At 44.6% G+C, this 21,504-nt stretch overlaps 2 protein-coding genes across 3 annotated transcripts; both read right to left on the bottom strand.

Moving 5' to 3' along the window:
• Positions 1-12,127: 12,127 nt before the first annotated feature.
• Positions 12,128-16,160, bottom strand: LOC136477897 (protein ARV 2-like). Its single transcript, XM_066476155.1, has 9 exons — positions 15,715-16,160; positions 15,542-15,589; positions 15,335-15,424; positions 14,372-14,417; positions 14,204-14,286; positions 14,028-14,122; positions 13,729-13,795; positions 13,566-13,641; positions 12,128-12,940 (listed from the first exon to the last, which is right to left on the bottom strand). Exons 1-9 carry the CDS (start codon positions 15,823-15,825, stop codon positions 12,843-12,845), a joined length of 714 nt encoding a protein of 237 aa, XP_066332252.1. The 5' UTR covers positions 15,826-16,160; the 3' UTR covers positions 12,128-12,842.
• A 762-nt stretch (positions 16,161-16,922) lies between these two features.
• On the bottom strand, positions 16,923-21,064 carry LOC136477882 (histidinol dehydrogenase, chloroplastic-like). Of its 2 annotated transcripts, none has more exons than XM_066476141.1 (15): positions 20,955-21,064; positions 20,723-20,851; positions 20,109-20,221; positions 19,963-20,015; positions 19,811-19,883; positions 19,628-19,729; positions 19,440-19,541; positions 19,279-19,350; positions 19,129-19,191; positions 19,015-19,056; positions 18,342-18,401; positions 18,127-18,237; positions 17,774-17,944; positions 17,567-17,657; positions 16,923-17,450 (listed from the first exon to the last, which is right to left on the bottom strand). In XM_066476141.1, exons 2-15 carry the CDS (start codon positions 20,829-20,831, stop codon positions 17,176-17,178), a joined length of 1,437 nt encoding a protein of 478 aa, XP_066332238.1. In that variant the 5' UTR covers positions 20,832-20,851; positions 20,955-21,064; the 3' UTR covers positions 16,923-17,175. The 2 variants fall into 2 exon arrangements, with proteins under 2 accessions (XP_066332238.1, XP_066332244.1); XM_066476147.1 differs by having other exon boundaries at positions 20,723-20,823.
• Between the last annotated feature and the right edge of the window lie 440 nt (positions 21,065-21,504).

Raw genomic sequence — 21,504 nt, 5'->3', positions numbered from 1 at the left:
AGGCGTAGGAGGCCGAGGACGATAGTGGTAGACTAAGCGAGCTCATCGCTCTAGCAGAGGTGGGCTTGCATGTAGAGGAGACTGAGGACGACACTAACAGACTGAGCGAGCTCATCGCTCTAGCTGAGGCAAGCTTACAGGCGGAGGATGATGATGATGTGTTCTTCACTCAGGCCGTAGTGGCCATAGTGAAGCGGAGGCCGCTTACTATAGGCGACAGGCAGGTCAGAGCAACACAGGTGAGCCTAGCCACAACAACAGGGTTATGGTAGAGGACTGGTACTCAGATGATGAGTTGCTTACTCAGTATATTTCAGACTGAGGATTTGAAAGTGCATTTGCCCCCTATGTGGGTTTTGATGTATTGATGACATCAAAATTAGGGACTAATGTGATCTTAATGAGATATGTCACAGCTATTACTCATTAAGCGCTCTCCAATGGTTTTATTTTTGTTTTTGAGTTTAGGATCTACCGCACTATAAAGAGGGATGCAAACTTAGTTGGTCTGAGGAAGATATAGTGCTCAAGCATAAAAATAAAATCAAAAGAGAGACACTCTAGCACTCAACGAGCACGTAGAATATTTTCAGTGACTGTTGGTGTCGGAAGTCCCGACGTAAGCCGGAACTCCTGATAGTCGAAAGTCACGACTCATGCCGGAAGTCCTAACGCCCAGTCACTTAGCCTGCGCAGTGATTGTGGCTGTCGGAAGTCCCGAGGTGAGTCAAAACTTCCGACAATCAGAAGTCCCGATGTGAGTCGGAACTTCCGACAGTCAGAAGTCCCGACCCAAGTCGGGAGTCTTGACCCAAGTTTGTATGATACGATTGGACTATATATGTTCTAATAAATTTACATTTAATCTGTGTACTAGATTCATGCCTTTTTAGCAGTGTAGTATGATTAATGATTCATGGAAAAAATTTGCAAGAGTTTTCCTTGTTTCAGGAGCATCCACAGTTACAAATAGAGACATCATTATATATTCCAAACATTTAATTATCCAAGGAGCAAAATGCAACCACAACCAACATAACATGTCCTGCACAGTCCAAATAGTCCACAAGACTATCGGTATAGAAAACCCCTCGCACAGCTATCGGTATAGAAAACCCCTCGCATAGCTGCAGGTATAGAAAACCCAAGACTATAGAGCCCCAGCTGTAGTGACCCGCCTGGTCCTAGTCACTAAGGCAGTGGACCCACATCTAGGACGTAGTGTCACTCATGGCGTCGGGGAAGAGAACGTAGGCAAACAGGTGTAGGATCCATGCCCTGTAGTATTATCCAACTGTCTCCTCACCTATCTCCTCGGGGCACTGTGTGAACTCTTACCGGAGCCAGGAGATGAGAACTCCAGAAGTGCGAGCCCCTTGCTCGCCAAGCTCACACCCAAGGAAGGCCTCCACTCATGCTCTCCAACCTTTGAACCTGCACTGTCTGGTGACTAGGTTGTCGTGAATCCTTAGGCCTAGCATCTTCTGACAGTCCTGGAGCGTGACTGTCATCTCCTCGAAAGGTAGGTGGAAGCTGTGAGTCTCCAGCCAACACCTATATTTTACACAAATCAAGATTACATGTCAAAAAGGCAAGCGCATGAACAAATGGCCATGAATGGAGGTATTGATTGAATGTAATACCTGTCAACCAACACAGTTATGGCCGCTGAGTTGAACTTGGGCAACCCGCGATGAACCGAAAAAGAGATGACATCTAGGCCAGCTCTTTGCAGGAAAGGAGTGTACCTATCGTCGTACCGCATGTCCAAGAACACACTGTGGGTTCTAGGATGAAGGAGCGAAAGGTCCTACATGGAATAAAACATAGTCTCATGTTACTTCATGAACACATGCACGCTCACCAAAATTTGAACAAAACGTATAGATTATTACATGCCCCTGTGCTATGAGATATCCTCGGTGGGTCTCCTCGCATGTCTGCTCTCGCACGGCATTAAGTATTCCCTGTTGCCTATCAGATATGACGCCAACCTCCCTACCAGGCCCAACCACGTGTATCCGGACTAGCCTCAAGAACCATCCCCAACTATCATTGTTCTCCTTCTCAACCAAAGCAAATGCCAAAGAAACCAACTTGTTGTTCGCATCACATGATATGGCTATAAGAAGTGTGCCCTGATATTTGCCAATCAATAACGTACCATCAATGGAGAAGACGGGACGACAGTGCCTAAAGGCCTCGACACACTGAGGGAAGCACTAGAAAGCATGGAAGAATATCTACCTCCCATCCTTCCATGCATTTGGTTTTGTGATGTACTCATAATGCATGCCTGGATTCACCGTTTTGATTACATTGAAAAGTATTGGCAGCTGCTCGTACCCATCCTCCCAGTCCCCATATATCATCTTCCACACTCGCTGCTTAGCCCTCCAAGCTTTACCATAAGTTATCACATAACCTCCATACAATGCCTCAATGGTCCTAATAATTATCCTCATCTTCATGTTGGGTTCTCCTTGCAATATTCCCATCAACCACTTGGCAATGAGGGTAGATGTCAACTGTCGATGCCTCAGTGTCAGCTCATAGTCAGCATAATTGTGTGGCCCAACAACTTTTGTGATCTTCCACTTTTCGGTGACCGTTTGCTTCCTTGCACAAACCTCCATGGGCAGCATTTCTTGTCACACATAACTGTGTAATGGTGCTCCGCATCTGAATGCAAGACCTTGTAAGGTCTCTTTCGTATCACTGCAAATGCCTGCAACCACCTTTTCAATGTAGGGAGGTCATTGAACACTCTCCCATTCTCAATTACCATGTTAGGGTCGGCCTTAGGAGCTTCTAGGAGCTCATCATCATGTCCTTCTACACACGTCTGATCGGAATGAGCAAGATCGCTGAACTCGTGAAATCTTGGATCACGGCGGCCGAGAAAGATACACCTCAACATCTCAACATCACTCTCTGTCAGCTCTCCAATAGGGCGATCATCATTATAATCAAGAACCCTTGCCATCTCATATGACTTTGAATCATGTATAATTTCAACACTATTGGAGCCACAGAATCTATCTCCAAAGTACACTTGCACAGCAATAGGGGCACATCCACATTCTCAGGAATGTCTCCTACAACATAAGCAGAGAAATGAGAAAAGAATGAAAGAAATGGATGTAAGGAATGGGGTAAGCTCCCAAAAACCATGCGGTTAAGACACTTACTCGGATGATTCTGTGTTAAAGGGATCTCATGAGGAGTATCTGTCACAACAACATGAGTCTGACAAGCATCTCCAACTACCGCATTGGGGGCAGATTGAGCATTGGAAACCGAAGGTGCAACCTCCACATCCATATCAGGTTCCGGAATGGAAGGGTCGATGTGTGCCTGCTGACCCATTGGTGGGGAAAACCCATGAGAGATGGGATCAATTAACACCCAACGCACAACCACGTCCAAACATTGCAACTGGCTCTTCATAGCCGATCTCACATAGTTTTTCCACTGATCTGAACAACCAATTGGGATCATTCGCCTGAGGATGTTGGGAGGAGAACCTAGGTGCAGTACACCATCAACTGCAATGTCATCATCTCCAAGGCAATGCAGCTCCTCCTGAGCTCTTGCAACCATCTCACTAAATGAAGGTCTATTATTGAATAGCACAGGCACGCTTTGCATGTCAACAAACTCAACATATCTATAGCGATTGTATTCAACGGTGCCTCCATGATATATGGTCACTAGGTTGTCCATCTAGTTCAAACACATAACGAAACACATGTCCTTTAGTCCAAATTAGACGGTACATAGTACCTAACAAGTATTTTCTAACTATAAACTAAGTAAATAAGATAACAGGTAGATCCTATTTAGTTAACTAAATATGTAACTACCTATCTAAGTAGCTATCTAACTATATCTATGTACCTATGTATTTATGTTTCTATCTATCTACATATATATCTCACTAGATCACTAACTAAATCAACTACCTGAGCCATCGCATTAACTAGTAAATAACAAATGCCAACTAAGTAGGTACATTGCATATTCACAATTTTTACCTTTTCAACGACTGATCCACGGACGTCGACGGAGTCGCAGCGGACGCCGGGCGTGGGTCAGGCCGACGAGCCGGGGCGGCGATGGCATGGCCGACCGCTATAGGTGCCGGGGCCGGCGGTGGCGCGGCCGACGACGGCGATGGCGTGTGGCGGGCACGGGTTGCCCGGCGCTCCGCGCGGCGAGTCTGGCTCGGCGGGTGCGGGCGGCACGGCAGCCGCGGCCGAGGCTGGCGGGGCGGGCGGCACGGTCACGGCACCGGCGCGGCGAGGCGTGGCCAAGGTGGCCACGGGCCACACATCGGGCGAGGCGAGGGCGCGGCACGGGCGCGGGCGCAGGGGCGCGGCACGGGGCGGCCGCGGTGGCAGCGCGATGCGGGCGTCTGTGCACGGGCGCGGCGAGGCGCGTGCGGGCGAGGGCGGCCGGTGGAGGCGCGTGCGCGGGCGACAGCGGCGACGTTGCTCTGCTCTGCTCTGCTCGGGTGAGAGAGGGAGAGGGAGAGGGAGAGGGAGAGGAAGAGAGGGGCGGGGCCCATACGTAATAAAGGCTCGGCGCCAGGGTGACTGGCGCCAAGCTGTCTGCCATGTCACCTCCACGTGGGTCTCGAGTCAAAGAGCTCGGCGCCAGGGACGCTGGCGCCGAGACGTGTTAGCTAAGGATCCAGATTCTAAAATCTTTCCTCAAGGGGCGTATTTGGAAAAAACTTTTTAAAAAAAGGCTAAAAATAAAAAAATTTGGAATCATCACCTGAAAACTAGAACCGACATTCATGGTTTGGGCAGCCACATCTTTAGGGAGATATAGTTGCTTGCTGGTTAATGGTGTCATAGCGAAAGCAGAATCTTTTATAACACAGCACTATAACTTGTCACATGGAAAGCGGTGACCAAAAGGAAGAGCTTCCTCTAGTTGTGCTTAGAGCAAAGTCATCTAGTACAAGAGTACTGTTACTTGTTAGAGAATTGCCCGAGTAATTTCAGTTGATGCGAGTCATTTATGGTGTCTAAAGCTAAGCGCCATGTTTATTTGCATGGAGATCTCCTCTGTACATACTGCTTTTCTCTTGCTATATACAGGAGTCTATATAAAAAAAAGTCAAGTATAGGGGAAAAAGAAACTAAAGCCTACTTTTTTGCCTCATAATCCAAGCTTTCATTTCATTTAATTAGTGGCACAATCAAGTGAGAGTCATTGTTAACTAAAAGGCCATGCTCCTTAATTTCTTTTGGTTTCCTTGGTCATGCATGATGTGTCCAACCAAGCAAGATGATGATGATCAGGTTGGTTTCAGGTAGGCAGGGGACAGGAGCAGCTTAATGAAGCTGATTAACACGCGCTTTTGGACGTAATCCGCGCGCGTGTAAATTAAAGTCTAAGTCCAACGATCATTGCCGTCCGGGCTTGTTTGCTGTAGTTGCGCGTCGCCGTCATCATCGCGTGCGGCGCCACTTCATTGACAAGTGGAATCAGAGGCGGAACAAGTAACTTTGGTTGTGTGTGAGGGGGGGGGGGGGGATGTTTGGGACAAACATAATGACACTCTGTATGTGTGATAAATATGTACATAAGTGTATATTTTAACATGTTTTCTATGCTTCTACATATGTAGTTAGTGTTCATAACAAAAAAATCACGACATTATGATAAAATATGAGTTAAAATAGGCTAAATATGTTTTGTATTGTATTATTAATAAGGGTATTAAAAAAATTCACTGTTTTTGGGGTTGGGGCCACGGCCCCAACTGCCCCCTGGTTCCGCCTCTGAGTGGAGTACATGCGCACTTCAATTCTTGTTTGTTCTGTCTACTGCTAGCGCTCTAGGAGTAGATAGCTACGACAATACCTCCTCTCCGTTAGAATAAACTGACGTGGTTAATGCTCCAGCCTCTCGTGGCAGCTCCACTAAATAAAACCATGCTCATCAACCACCATATATAATTTTCTTTCATAATTTTTTTAATCAGAAACTTGAAAAGTGTATTGTAAAGTTATGGGTAAATATATATTGCTATAGAAAAGTAGTGGTTTCTTATGTAGGAAATGATACCTTTTTTCTTGTGACCAGATCGGAGATTGTATTTATTCACGGCCAAAGGGGATAGTACAGTGGCGGACCTAGTGGGTGGTCAGGGTGGTCCACCGACCAACCTGTGAGCCACCCGTCGATCGAGGTTGACGCAATGGAGCTTCTTTTAATTTCAGCTGGTGCAGGTTGCAGTAGATATCGTGCAGCGTGTCGTCGTGCAGTGCTAGTGTGTGAGCTGACGAGTGGTTGGTGTTGCATGGCGAAAGGTCATGAAGCCAACTCAAGGTGCATGCCCGGCGCGGAAGTAACCGGGTGACAGGCCGACAGGGTGGTCGGTAAACGTCGTCTCACGCCATCAAACAACAACGCTCGGTCGCGGGGCAACCATACATCATGACGGCTCGGTCGCGGGGCCCATGGACTACGGCTCGGGCCACATCCGGCCCAAGCACGCGCTGGACCCAGGCCTCGTCTACGACGTGTCGTACTGTCGTACCAGGACTTCCAGGTTTCTTCGTGTGCGCCCGTGCCCAGAGCGCCCGCCGCCGCCCTACCAGCAGAGCAGATCATCGCCCGTCGCTTTGCCTGGCCTGGCCGCCCTGGACTGCCGCCATCGCTTGCAAGACTGATCGCCAGTCCTTCCTCAGTTCCTCAGGTGATACTCCTCGTCCATCCCCGTCCTTCCTCAGTTCTAGGTTTCTTCCGATCGTTAGTTTTGATAATTGACGAGTGTTTTTTTTCAGAACTCTTGAGTCTTGAATTATGAAAAGAAACGGAGACATTCGATCCCTTTTTCAGAAAGCAGCAAAGAAGGCGGCTGCTATTGACCCACCTCCGGATGAAAATATTGTGGAAGAGCAGAATCAAGAAGAAGATAGAGTACAAGTTGAAGAAATTGCAGATCATTTGCCCTCGCCCCCGCTAGCATCACCGCCACTGCCCGCATCAAAGCCGTCGGCGTATGACATCAATCGCCTACCATATGATCTAGGTAAAAGGCTGCCCATTGAAGATTATCCTGTTAATGATCAAGATGCAATCCGTAGAGCATATATTACTAAAGGTGCTTGCAAACCTTATATACATGATTTTCCATACCGAAACATTGGAGGCGTACCTCGTCGATTCAGTATACAATGGTTGTATAATTATGAGTGGCTTGAATATAGTGTCAAGAAGGATTCTGCATTTTGCTTCATATGCTACTTGTTCAAGAAGGGTAGTGGGTCAAAAACTTTTATTGTTGATGGATGGAATAATTGGAATATAGGAAACACAACACTTCTCAAACATTCTGGTTCTAGGGCACATAAAGTAGCTCAAGAGAGGTACATTGGTTTATGAATCCTAAGGTAGCAATTGATTATAACATTGACAAGTGGAGTGAGGAGGAGCTTCGTCTTTATAAGAAAAGATTGACATATTCACTTAGATGTATCAAGTTTCTTTTGCATCAAGGATTGGCATTCCGTGGACATGATGAAAGTGAAGAGTCTAGCAACAGAGGCAACTTCATTGAACTTTTAAAGTTTCTTGCAGGAAATAGTGAAGAAGTGAACAAGTATGTCTTGAACAATGCACCAGGTAATTGCACTTTGACTAGCCCAAAGATACAAAAGCAAATTATTCACTGTTGTGCCATAGAAACTAGAAAGAAAATAATTGAGGAACTTGGTGATGAGCCCCATGTAATTTTAGCTGATGAGTCTAGTGATATATCACATAACGAACAACTAGCTCTTTGCTTGCGTTATGTTGATAAACTTGGAAGGCCATGTGAGCACTTTATTGGAGTTGTTCATGTAGATGATACTACCTCTTTGTCACTTAAGAAAGCAATTGAAGTTTTACTTGTTAGTAATGGATTGAGTATGCAGCAGATTAGAGGTCAAGGTTATGATGGGGCTAGCAATATGAAAGGAGATATTAAAGGGCTCAAAACTTTAATCATGCAAGAATCACCTTCCGCTTATTATATTCATTGCTTTGCACATCAACTCCAACTAGTTCTTGTTGCTGTTGCCAAAGGAAATACTGACTGCAAGACTTTTTTTGATCAAGTATCTATCTTGTTGAACATTGTTGGAGTTTCTTGCAAGCGTCATGATATGCTTCGAAATACTAGGCTTGAGAATGTCAAGAAAGCACTAGAGTGTGGTGAGCTTGAATCAGGGAGTGGATTAAATCAAGAGATGGGTTTGCCTAGGCCTGGTGACACTCGGTGGGGCTCTCATTACAAAACTATATGTAGCATCATCACTATATATTCCTCAATTCATGATGTGCTCATTGAACTTGGTGCTGATAATGCATATAAGGAAGATTGGACAAAGATACATTTTGTGCTTGGAGCATTTGAAACCTTTGAGTTTGTTTTCTTTGTGCACTTAATGTATGTTATTCTTGGATATACAAATGAGTTATCCGAGTGCTTGCAGAGAAGGGATCATGATATTCTTAATGCAATCTCACTTGTTAATGTGGCAAAGAGCAGAATGCAGGAGTTGAGGTCTAATGGTTGGAATAATTTTCTTCAGAAGGTCACTTCTTTTTGTGTTAAACATGGTGTTGAAGTTCCTGCTATGGATGGTGCTTATGTGCCTTACGGAAAATCAGCACGGTATGCTCGTGCCTGAAACCAAACAAATGATGACTATTTTCGAAGAGAAGTATACATTGGTGTCATTGATCAAATTAGTCAAGAGCTTGATAATCGGTTTGATGAGATCAATATGGAGCTACTCTCTTGTATGTCAGCCTTTAGTCCTTCCAACTCCTTTGCTTCTTTTGATGCACGGAAGGTACGTAGATTGGCTGAATTTTATCCTAAGGACTTCTCCAACAATGATTTGTTAAAACTGGAATTGCAACTTGATAATTATATTAACGACACGCGACAAGATGCTATCTTCCAAGGTCTAGACAACATTGTTGATCTCTCAGTTAAGCTTGTTGAAACAAAGAGGCACAAAGTGTATGATATGGTGTACTTGCTTCTCAAATTGATATTGCTTTTACCAGTGGCAACTGCGAGTGTTGAAAGGGTATTTTCTGCATTGGTTATAGTGAAAACAAAGTCAAGAAATAAGATAGGTGATACTGTTTTGGATGATTGTCTAGTCACATTTATTGAGCGGGATATTTTCTTCTAAGTTAATGAAGATGATATATTGGAGACATTCATGTCATTGAGAAAGCGGTGGATAAACAAGTAATATTGTAAGTCTCCTATTGTTATATTTTGAAGTATTTGTATTTCATTTGAACAATTTATATTAAGATTTGACGTCGTTTTACCGAATTATAATATGGTTTTACCGAATTATAAATAGTTTACCGAATTATATAAGATTTTTTTTTGCGGCGCATACCCTATGCAAAATCCTGAGTCCGCCACTGGGATAGTAGAGCTTTGTTTCTTTTCTTTTCTTTTTCTTTTTTTTAGACGACAGAGCTTTGATTTTGCCTAGACTGAATGATGACAAGTAACTGATTGAATGAATAACCATCCGTATCTTATCTTGAGGAGCATGCACAGCCCTAGCCTCACCAAACCAATCGTTTCCCAAACGGTCATGCAGTTTCCTTTCTCAGAAAAGAAAAAGAAAAAGAAAACGAGTAGTGCAGTTTTGGCGGGCTACAGCTCAGTGATCGATCACGTCGTTGTGTTTTTCCTCTTGGACAGACTTTCAGCTAGGAGTTGCGACGAGCACTCATGGCTCATTGTCAATCATAACGGAGTCTGTTCACTTGCCTTAATTCTGGAGGAATCTGAATGGTTTGGAGGAATGCTGGATGAATTTGTGAGAAAAAAATACTATTCCGGATAAAAAAAATAAACGCATTAAATTGAGTTTAAGGGCACACGAACGGGACCATAGAAAAAGTAAACTAGTCCAAAAACGACTTTCTCAAAAGTTTATTGTACACATTAGCCTAGAGAACTTGGCGCGTGATGCGAGTACTTTCTTATCCCGCAGTAGTGGTGTCACCTTCAAGAGTGACATAGTAGTGTGTTCCAACAAGAAGTACGTGGCTCACTGCTTTTTTTTTTTACAAGAGTGACATAGTACTATGTTCCAACAAGAAGTACGTGGCTTACTGCTTTTTTTTTTACAACAACAGCTTTTAATATATAACGCTAAACCACAATACATCCGTGTAGGAAAATAATTCTCAAATTACGGAGCACGACAAATAAAAACTATTGTTGATCTACTTCTGTAGACACAGGTGATACTTTCGTCGGGGCGCGAGCCCGTCGGAGCCACATGGCCTACGAGAAGTGGCCACGATAGAAGCATCTAGGGTCCTCGTTTTCGCACTTCGATAGCACAGTCGGTGTTTCACTCGACTGTCTGATCAGCCTATGTTTTCGAGGATAAGTAGTCTTGAGCCATAGATAGGACAGAGGCTTCACCGGGCTCAAGAAAATTGATCCACAACCACCGATGCTAAATCTTAGGACCTGCTTTAACTGACGTTGGTGGTCAACTCAAACAACAATAGCTCAAACAACAATAGCTGCTTTACCACTTCCATGTGTGCAGAAGAATAGAAAAGCAGATCGAAGAAAACCATAAACTCGCTCTGTACATACGTAGCCTGCCAGCCAAATTGATAGGAACCGGGCGTCATTATTTTCTCTACATACTACTGTGGCTTTTCACAAAGGCAGCGTAAGTTCTGTACACTGTTACATGTTCTACAGCTAAATACAAGGAGCTAAGCTGAACCATTTTTATATATCATTTATTTTGTCTATATATAGGACAAGGGAAAGACGGAATACTCTAAAATTCACTGACCATGTAAATAATTCTTAATTGATTCGCTCTTATTAGGACGTACTAGTCATCAAACTACGTGATCAACGGCCACTAATCTGGGCACCAACCTATATATATCCCTTTAAGAACCTTTCCTTCCCCTGGTGTGGCATGATTTCAACGCAATAAACAAATTCTCAGCTGCTCTTTGTGCGCCGGGTTGGTGAGCCCCCTAGCATGGTGGACACGGCGGGGTCCTGCAACAGCGCGCTGCCCAGCTGCTCCGCCATGGCCACGAACTGCGGGTTCTGCATCAGCTGCTGCATCGTCGCCACGTACTTCTGCGGGTCCAGCTGCGCCGCCGCCGCCGCCGCCTGCTGCTGCCTCTGCCGCGGGGACACCACCGTCTTCTGCAGCTGCTCCGCCATCTCCGTGAACGCCGTGGTGCTTGTCGTGCTCGCTGCCGTGAGGAGGCCAACGAGGAGGAAGAGGAAGCGGCAGAGCGGATGCATCATCGTGGTGATGTGCTAGTTGTGCAGAGTGGAGTAGTTCGTCGGAGTGGGGGACTGGTGGAGGCTGCCGTGCTTCACCGAGGTGTTCGCTAGTTCCTCCTATGCGCACCCACCAATTGTTCGATGAAATTCCCTCAAACGGGTAAGCTTACCAATTAAGACTAGAGGTGACGGTATCAGAACAACCCAGACAATCAAACACGTCATGGAGCTAGCTAGACTTACACAGTACAAACAACCAGGAATTGGTTTAGTGGGAGCAGGCTAAGGTTGTCCAGACTCAAATTCTAGCTAAGCTAAAAGTTGGCCAAAAAACCAAACATACCCAATGTGACCAGGTGGGCTCAGTTGCAGTAACCCATCACCTCAACACAGAGGCGGAACCAGTGGGGGCCAAGCCCCCCCCCCCCCCCCCCCCCCCCCCCCCCCCCAAAAAAAACAGTGAAATTTTTTAATACCTTATTAATAATACAATACAAAACATATTTAGCCTATTTTAACTCGTATTTTATCATAATGTTATGATTTTTTTGTCATGAACACTTAACTACATATGTAGAAGCATAGAAAAATATGTTAAAATGTATATTTATGTACATATTTATCATACATATGATGTGTCATTATGTTTGTCCGGCTCTCCTAATCAAAGTTGCTGGTTCCACACCTAACACTTAATGGCAAGTAATCGCACGATGCATGTTATGGTTCATCGCAAACACACAGAGCAGCCATTGTCGGTGCAACGAGAGGCAGGGGATGCCAGCGTTCAGGTTGGTCAAGGTTATTAAAAAAACCAGAGCGAGCCAGAACACACCTGATCAGATTCGGGGACACTGAATCTGACTGAGACAGAGAACTCCTGCTGCCGTAGTGCATGTGCATTGCAGTCACTGCCTCACTGGAGCTCACAGCACAGCTGCAGCTGCAGCCAGGAAACGACGTTTTCACAGGTAATGTTGGTAGAGCCGCCAAAGCAGAACACAATGGTAGCTTAGGTCCTTCCTTTGCTGCATTCTTTCATGAACAGGAGATGCTGAGGCTACGCAGGCCGTTGGTAGGGTAAAGGGACCAAGTACCAGCCACACAGCACTCCGCAGCTACTACCTACGAGTAAAGATGCCATATCCATCTTTGCCGTAAGTACATGGAAAAAGATTGCTCAACAGCCGGTGCAGGGCTGCACAGATGCCATGAGGCCATGCAATTCCGGCATGGTCCACAGCTCAACTACTCACAGGGAGGGGGGAGAAGACAAACACGGGCAAGCCTACTACTACAGACCAAACTTAGGAATACAGTCGTTGTATTATACACCTAACAATGTCGCGACATCATCAGCGGCCACGCCGTTCGTGAGTAGCGCAAGCCAGCATCCAACCATCAGAGCTCACCATCAGGGCACAGTATACCTAGAGGTCGCTAGAAGCACCAGGACGGTCCATCTGTAGATTAGGGCCATGCCTGAAGCTCGAGGATGGTCTGGACTTGTTCAGGCTCAAGGCGTTCCAAGGATCCATCGCTGGGTCAAGTATTTTGCTGCATGCGCTAGTAAGCAGACCGCGAAGCAGTGGGCTTTTGGAAACTGCGAAACAACTGCAAAGAAATGGTGTGCTCAGTTCACACAACATTGAACAGGTTTACTGTTCGGCAAAGAAACATAATTTACGCGTAAATAAAAAGAAATAGAACTGTCATAGTTTCAGTAAAAAAAGGAAACCATCAATCGCCCCAAGTAACTAGTAAACTAACACTTCTGAAAGCTATAGAAGACGTGAACATGTAGATGGATACAAGGGGGCATGCCATAAACTTGATCATTTGATGTCAGAACTAAGGACATCTGTCTGATCCCATCAGTAGAGATCTTGATTACAGAAAGGCCCTTTCCATCTAACCATGGCATATATATGTTTGTATGGGAAATGGCAGGATTACTAGAAAAAAACTCTGATCATGTGTCAGTTGATGCAACACAGAACCCTAACATAATTATCTATGATATCCACGGCCTATGCTCCATGAATGTTATTGATGTTGTAAGCATCCTTACAGCTAGAAAACGTCTAGGGAATACTCAGATACATGTTTCAATTTATGTTATGCAAGAAGCGTCCGGTACTTACCAAGACTGTTGTTAATGTATATATGCATCCTACTGACTAGAAAACATTTGGAGAATGAATATATTCATGGGTAAAATATGCAGTGCTGTGTGTACCTCTCAGGGCTACAACATTTGATGAGAGAACAAACATTTCAACAATGAATATAACAGATGATGGGAACTCCCAAACCTGCAAATATTCATACTCAATTCAGAAAGAATAAAATGGCAGGTATACTTGGAAGAGAAACAATTAATGCATAAAAATCTTTTATACCATCATTGTGAAAAGAAACAACTTGAAGTAGCTTGAAATGATGACAGCGAACAGAACATCCCTATACCTGAATAATGGAAATTTGTTATTACAAATAAATTTCATGGACAAGCAAACTAAATCGCAAATAAAATAAGAAATACTAAAAATGTAAATAGAACAGAAATGGACTATGAGACTATTAGCCTGTTGCATGATCTCTACTAGCTGCATAAATCCCATCAAGAACACTCAGGGACCCATTCATAGCAACAAATGCTTTATTCTAACAAGAAGAGAACTTGTCATGCTAGTTGTACCTTATAATATCAAAAGATAATTTGAGAATAAATCGCACTCCCAGGAGTAACATGGTCATAAATATGATGTTTCCCAACAATGCATCACCAATAACCTGGAGAGCAACAAAATGTTGGGCACACTGTTACGACAATGTACAGTAAAAATATATTTGAATGCTGTTAACTGTAATCACCTCAGTGCAGTTGGAAATTGTTGAGAAAATAATCCTGGAAGAAGCCCCATCAGCTCTGTTTCCTTTCGAAAAAGATATTCTGACTTACATAGTTATGGATTGTTTAAGTTGGGCAGATAGTTCATAGTAACCAAAATCAAAGTAAAAAATTATGAATTCTATGGATACATGCGTCAAGAGCAATATGTATCAAAGTAGACCGGTAAAATATTCCCTGCAAACCAGAACACAAAGACGTATTAGAAAAAGAATCAAATTATATATGGACATGAAGACGTATCCACCAAATAAGTTCTTGAAGGGAAGGTATGAAATCACTACAAGATGAGAGCAGATCACAACAAGATTGCCAAACTATTCATCTAAAACCTATATGAATAGAAAACAATTTTTTTATGCCAAATTGGTTCTTGTATGCTGTTGTGAAGGGTCAGAGAGTCACAAAAGGCTTTCGTGTCAGTGAAACAGGAATGCCATCGTTAGCAAAAGGCAGAAAGCAAATCTTCAGTTTTTTCCAGCAGATGCATGGGAATTATTGTGTGGAACAGGGCACATCATTGAAGGGCAGGCCTGGTGCAGTGGTGAGAGCTGTCTCACTGAGTCACCAGGTCGCGGGTTCGAAGCAGCCTCTCCGCAGATTTTGCGGGGGGAAGGCTTGCCTCGGTTTTTCCCTTCCCCAGACCCCACTCATGTGGGAGCCTCCGGCACTAGGTCTGCCCTTTAACAGGGCACATCATTGATGATATTTATTGTTACCATCCTGATTGCTTGTGTTACGCCACAAAGACAAATTTGAAGCAGAAAAGATAAGAAGTAAATTCTTTGCTTTAATGTAGAACGGAGAGCACTCCTGGGTCCTGGCAATTTAGCATGAATAACGATGACCAAACCATATTTAGCCTCATCCATACATTAACTACTCGACAAGTGGGCATCTCCAGTAACAATTGTTTCATACTGATTAGGTAAGGCAAGTCAAAGTCAAATGCATAAATGCTTAGAGCATTACTACTATGAGACCAGCAAAAGAAAGGTGGTGTTCGATGTTTGCAGTATGAGCCAAGCACAATTTGATGCTTGCAGGAATGTGAAACAGCAACTAGAGTTAGCCTGGAAAGCATAGATTCATACCTTGTCAACAGATGATCCCATGCTCAGCTTATTAAACAGAACATGGCGGTAAGCCCTTGTCTTGTGCAGGATGAGATCAATCAAGATGATCTAGGAAGGAACAAGCAGATGCCAACACTTTAGTCAAGCACTCAAGCATCCTACGATAAGTGCAGCTAACACATCCCTAGTACAAAGCTGTAAGGCATGGTTCATAGATCACCGTACCATGAACTCGCACTCGATGTAGGGATCAGCAACAGCCTTGCAATTATCCTAGTAGGCACAACAAGGGTAGTAGTATTCACTATTCAGAGTTTGACGGCTCACAAGCAGAAATAAAAAAGGATTATACGAATGGTGCAGAGACTCGTGAGGCCAGGGGCACTCGCGTGGCTTACGCATTTCATCAAGCGGATGTTTCCCGGGGAGTACTGCACGAAGAGCGTCTTCACGCGCCCGCCGCATCCAACGCAGCGCGGACCCTCCCCTGCTGCCTGTGCATCACCCATCGGTGATTCCTTCCGCCGCCGCCCAGCCTACCTCGCGCAGTCCAGGTCCAGTCTCCCGCCTCAGAGCCTCCGCCAATCCCACCGGCCGCCGCCGTTGAGCTTCGGATCGGCACGACGGAGTGGTTGAACCAGTTTTGGAGCCAGGTTGCGGTCGCCGGCGGGCTGGTGGCCTGGTCATCTGGTGCCCGCTGGCCGCGGTACGGACCTGGCAGCCTGGGCTCCTTGTCGAGCCCGCTCGCCGCCGGCCCCGACCGGCGTTCGGCGAGCAGAGACGTCAGGTCCGGCGCGGAGGCGGAGCCGGAGGGAGTCGGGCGTCCGACGGTACGAATCGGGGCCTCGGTGTGACGGACTGACGGCAGACTCGTTGAGGGCACCGGGAGTCAGGATGGGCCGATGGGGTGAGGCGGGCCTTTGACCCTTTGTTGGGCTTTTCATTATCTAAGCCCTGAAATGACTGCGGTCCATAATATTTGGAGATGTTTTTGAAAAAAAAAAATACTCTTCATGTCCCGATATATTGTATAAAAATTATATATTTAGAAAAATCAAAATAACATATAGTTTTTTACGGAGTACTTGTATTACTTTTTAGTAAAGTTATTTGATCCCTGAAATGTAGATTTAGTTTAATTTACCCCATCACGGACTAAACCGCCGTTAAAACCAATTTGTTTGGTATTAAACAGTTTAGGGTATACATATCCGAATTTATACTTTGAGCGTGACATATAGGCTTTTTCTTACTGCATTGCTGCCGAAAATCTCTTTGCTCGATGCCATTTTATAGTTTCTTTTCCATCAGATTCTTAGAGCAAGGCTAATAATTCAGCCGACTGCTGGCTGTATAGAACCTTATAGCCAATCTATCAGCCCACTCATATAATAGTTAGCCGGCTTGCAACCTACTTGTCTGTCTCACAGAACTTCTTGATTCCTGTGCATAAGCTGATTGTAAGCTTACAGCCTGCTTCTCTTCTCTCTCCTCTCTCTCCTCCATGTCAGCGTACAGCCTGCTTACAACCCCTTGTTATACTTGCTCTTATACATGCTTGTCAGTCTGTTTGAAACACATTGGATGCACATGCACAATCCAAAAATTGGTGCAGAAGCAATTAGGGAAATAACTAATACGAGAACACTGCATATACAATAAGTTCTGCTCTGTTTATTCGAGAAACATTTCAGATTGTAATGAGCATTATTTGTTGTACCAGTTGAAACGCCTCTTTCTAACATTCCAGAGCCTGTTTGGAAGACATCAATAGTTCAGTTCCTGTAGGAATAGGGAAGAATTCCAAAATCCCACATCGAGTTTGAATATTACAATGGATCATGAGTTCATGACAGCAGCTAAACGGTTACAGTGGCCTCAACCTCTTGCAGTCTGAGGGTAACGGCTCTCTTGTGAGCCTCTAGCCCTTCCACTTCGGCCATCTTCGCGACGTATGGACCCAGCTTTCTCAGTCCTTCCTCTGTTAGGGATTGGACTGTAATGTATTTGAGGAAAGAGTTCAGTGATACACCACTGTACATCCTCGCGTAACCATAGGTTGGAAGGACATGGTTTGTTCCGCTTGCATAATCACCCACGCTCTCTGGGGTCCATTGGCCCAAGAAAACTGACCCTGAAATATGGAAACCAAATATTCAGATTGAGAATTCGAGATATATGTGCCAAGGGGTAGCATCTGCATGAAGATCAATGTGACCACAACAAAGCTAATGACAAAAATATGCCTACCTGCATTCTCGACGAGCTCCTCCCACTTCTCAGCATCCTTAACATTGATGATCAAATGCTCAGGGGCATACAGATTTGAGAATGATATAGCCTGCAAAAAGTAGAAACAAATGAAGGCACTGAAGTCACAGCAGAATGGTGATGCACTTAAAACACAAATGGGCAGCATAGATGCATCCATTGCAGGAAGCAGGGGTGAAGAATTACCTCAACCATATCTTTGGCAAACACAGTGAAGCTATGGCTAAGTGCTTTTGAAGCAAATTCACCTCTTGGAAGCGCGTTGCACTGTTTGCTAACTTCTGCATCAATGGCACCCAAATCAACACCATCTCCAGCAATAACTAGAACAACCTGACTATCTGGGCCATGTTCTGCCTACAAAAGATTTAACTAGCTAACTGTAATGACATACATTGTGAACATGTGCGACAATAAGGAATTCAGCATCATAAAACAATCTCTATATATATGAAGGATTCTCAAAATTCAGTTTTTTAAACAGTAAACATTAACAGCATTTAGCAATGCAGATCAGACCAGGGCAACAAATAGAATACCTGAGATAGCAGATCAGCAGCAACATGAACTGGGTTCGCATATTTATCAGCAATGACTAAAACTTCAGAAGGGCCAGCAGGCATGTCTATAGATACCATAGCTTCACTGTTCTGCAGTCAAATAAGAATTAGAATCACAAAAACAACTAAACACAGAAAAGATGTCTTGGCAAAGAAGATAATGGTAACTTTTTCAATGAAGAACAAGAACAAACCTGAAGAATCATTTTGGCAGCTGTTACATACTGGTTGCCAGGCCCAAAAATCTTCTCAACCTGCAGACGCAGTAACAAAGCTACCAAAAGTTATGCGATCGAATCAGAGTCCATAGCCAATACAGAAAAACATAAATAATTGCTGTGGAACTTGGTGAGTCAACATCTCCATACATTAACAGTTGTTTTGGGCAGAGTTTAAAGCGCTAAGAGCAGGGCATGCCCAGTAAAAAAGATGTAGTTTATTAAGTTCTATGAGGCCAAAGGGCGCCTAGCTCAAACGGTTAGGTGACCCAGCGGCACTCCTCAGGTCCTAGGTTCGACTCCCCGTGGGAGCGGATTTCAGGCTGAGGTTAAAAAAATCCCCTCGCCCGTCCCCATGTGCCAAAGCGCAGTGGAAGGCCCCGGCCTGGTTCTCACAGGGTAACGGTACCTCCTGCGTCAGGATGGGGGCGGGGGTTCAGGGGTTTTCTCGATCTGTGTGAGAAGATCTTCTTCTCAGAGGGAAAACCCGGGGGCCGTCATAACCCCCCGCAGGTCGAGTTTTTTTTATTAAGTTCTATGAGAATTATTTAACAAGCAAGGTAATATATTAAATAAAGGCCAGTATATAGACACAAAGATTGCTACTGATTTTAAACATGTAATCGATATGTTTATATACTTCAAATACCTTTGGGCACGACCCAGTTCCCCATGCCATTGCTGAGATTGCCTGAAAGTAAACAACATTAAGAGCACTGAACTAAATAATGAAGCACAAGACAATCTCAAAATATTCTAGTACCTGAGCTCCTCCGGCTTTCAATATGTGTGTCACACCAGCTTTCTTTGCACAGTAAAGAACCTCCTGCAGGAAACAAAAGTATACAGTGCTCGATCAACAATTATTAAAAAAAAAAGAATACGGTTGCAGTTTCATGTCCCTTAAGTGTACCTTGCATATGCTACCATCACGGCTAGGTGGTGTGGCAAGAACAATAGTTTTGCATCCAGCAATCTGTGCAGGCTGGCAGAAAGAGGATTATATGAAAAGCTTCAAACAGTGAATTAATTCAATTAATTCGGTTGAGAGGATTTGAGTAGAGGCAAGCATACCACAGCAAGCATCAATGCAGTCGAAGGCAAGACTGCAGTGCCACCTGGGACATACAGCCCGACAGAACCAATGCACCTTGTTATTCTCTTACATCTTACCCCCTTTATATATTCATGAACAGGGCATACATAATTAACGTAGAGCGTATAGAAAAGGTGAAACTTTACAAAATTGAGGCATCTCTTACTTTCATATTTTCAACTGTCTTCTCGGGTAATTTTTGTGAAACATGGAAGGCATATATATTGTCATATGCAACATCGAAGGCTTCCTTCACCACTGGATCAAACTACAGTGTTTATGTAGGTAAGATAACCAAACTCATGTAGCAAATAGGGGAAATAACATATACATAAAACAGGACAATTACCTCTGCATTTGGAAGATCGCTAACACGAACGACAACATCATCGAGCGTGACCTTGTCAAACTTTTCTGTGTAGCTGGAAAAACCAAACCCAGAAAATTAATCAGAATCTCCCAGTCCTCCAAGAAAAGGCCATCTATAACAGCAACACTTACTGCTTAACTGCTGCATCACCTCTGACACGGACATCCTCAACGATTGGATTCACCTAATTGCACAAGACAGAATCCCATGGTTATCAGACTATGAAATAAAACGAAACTGGACTTCAACAACATGAGTAATCTCGCTGTCATCTCACCGTGCCAAATATGGACGAGAAATCGATGCGGGGACGAGCCTTGAGGCCGCTGACCTCGGCGTCGCTGAGCTCGGATAGCCTATACGACTTCATCGCGCTACTGGTAGTTAACCCTGAAAATCAGGAAGCAATGCGCGATTCTATGAAACAGAGACCAACGAACCTTTAGGAACTCGTGGCTGGCAGGGGCAGGCGGGCAGCAACAGCAAAAAAAAAAAAAAAAAAATATATATATATATATATATATATATATATATATATATATAGAACTACTATCCTGTAGCTGGCTACAGAATAACTTATTCTGTAGCCACTTTGAGTTACGATAATTACTATGTTATTTTACGAGATTATAGTAACTCCTTACTAAGTGGTTTAATATAACGTTATGGTAAATATCCCCATGTGTTATAGTAACCCAACTATCGTAAATATGTATTTATATTATGGTAAATTAGTATATAAAATTATAGTAAATGGAGGTGGCTACAGAATAACTTATTTTGTAGCCGGCTACTGAATAGCCTCTCCCTATATATATATATATATATATATATATATATATATATGAGAGAGAGAGAGAGAGAGAGAGAGAGAGAGCAACAAGCGCGCACCTCTGTATTTGAGGACTGTGTCGGAGGAAAAGCGAATCCCAGAACGGAAGGCAACCCTAGTGCTTCCGACGAGCGGCGCCGGCGGCGGCGGGGCGCGCAAGCTGCCCATCAACAGAGCGCGATTCAGTTCTGGAGGGTCGCGTCGCGAGTGTCAGATGCGAGGGGAAGGGAGCGCGAAAATTGAACAGAAACCGAGCTCAGCGAGGGGACGGAGGTAGAGGGAGAGACGAACCGTGGCGAGACGGCGGCTCGCGTGGCCTCCGGCGGCGACTGTGCGACGGGAGTGGAGGTCGCCGCTGTCTCCTCTCGTATGCTCTATCAGTCGGGGCCCCCTATCGGTCGAACTCGGACGCACTGCCTCCTCTGATATTAACTGGGTCTTCAAACAATGGGCCGACCAGGGGATCACAGGCCTAGAAGCCCACCGAGCAGAGTAGGAAAGGATGAAGTGGGCTAGACTGCAATAAAACATGGGCCTGACCGTGCCGTGCTGGCAGTGGCGGAGCCATTTCAAAATTGGGTATTCCCACTTCCACACAAAAAATTCAATCCATAGGTTTAAATAACTGCAATACTGTTTGTGAATTGTGCACCGTAAATCAGTAATTTCTCAACCAATATCTTATTTCTAGATTCTGAAGCCCCTATGCTGACCGACCTGGACTGTGGACTCCCGGAGGCTAGAGCTCGGAGCAACGCTGCAACAGAGCCTCGAATTGGCCGCCCCGCCGCACCCTGCCCTGCGCTGTTGCGCTCGCAGTCCGCTCCCCGCTGGCCGCCGA

Source organism: Miscanthus floridulus, chromosome 1 (genome assembly GCF_019320115.1).
Source record: "Miscanthus floridulus cultivar M001 chromosome 1, ASM1932011v1, whole genome shotgun sequence".
NCBI lineage: Eukaryota > Viridiplantae > Streptophyta > Magnoliopsida > Poales > Poaceae > Miscanthus > Miscanthus floridulus.
Note: the sequence above shows the minus strand (reverse complement) of the source record. Positions and strands in the feature narration are given on the sequence as shown.

Coding starts and splice junctions, on each gene's coding strand:
- LOC136477897 (XM_066476155.1), bottom strand. CDS start 15,825: ATGGGTGATGCACAGGCAGCAGGGGAGGGTCCGCGCTGCGTTGGATGC. Junction 15,590..15,714: donor ACATCCGCTTGATGAAATGC/GTAAGCCACGCG, acceptor TGTGCCTACTAG/GATAATTGCAAGGCTGTTGC. Junction 13,796..14,027: donor TTATCTTTTGATATTATAAG/GTACAACTAGCA, acceptor TCCATTATTCAG/GTATAGGGATGTTCTGTTCG.
- LOC136477882 (XM_066476141.1), bottom strand. CDS start 20,831: ATGGGCAGCTTGCGCGCCCCGCCGCCGCCGGCGCCGCTCGTCGGAAGC. Junction 20,016..20,108: donor TCTCGTCCATATTTGGCACG/GTGAGATGACAG, acceptor TTGTGCAATTAG/GTGAATCCAATCGTTGAGGA. Junction 19,542..19,627: donor AGACAGTTGAAAATATGAAA/GTAAGAGATGCC, acceptor GAATATATAAAG/GGGGTAAGATGTAAGAGAAT.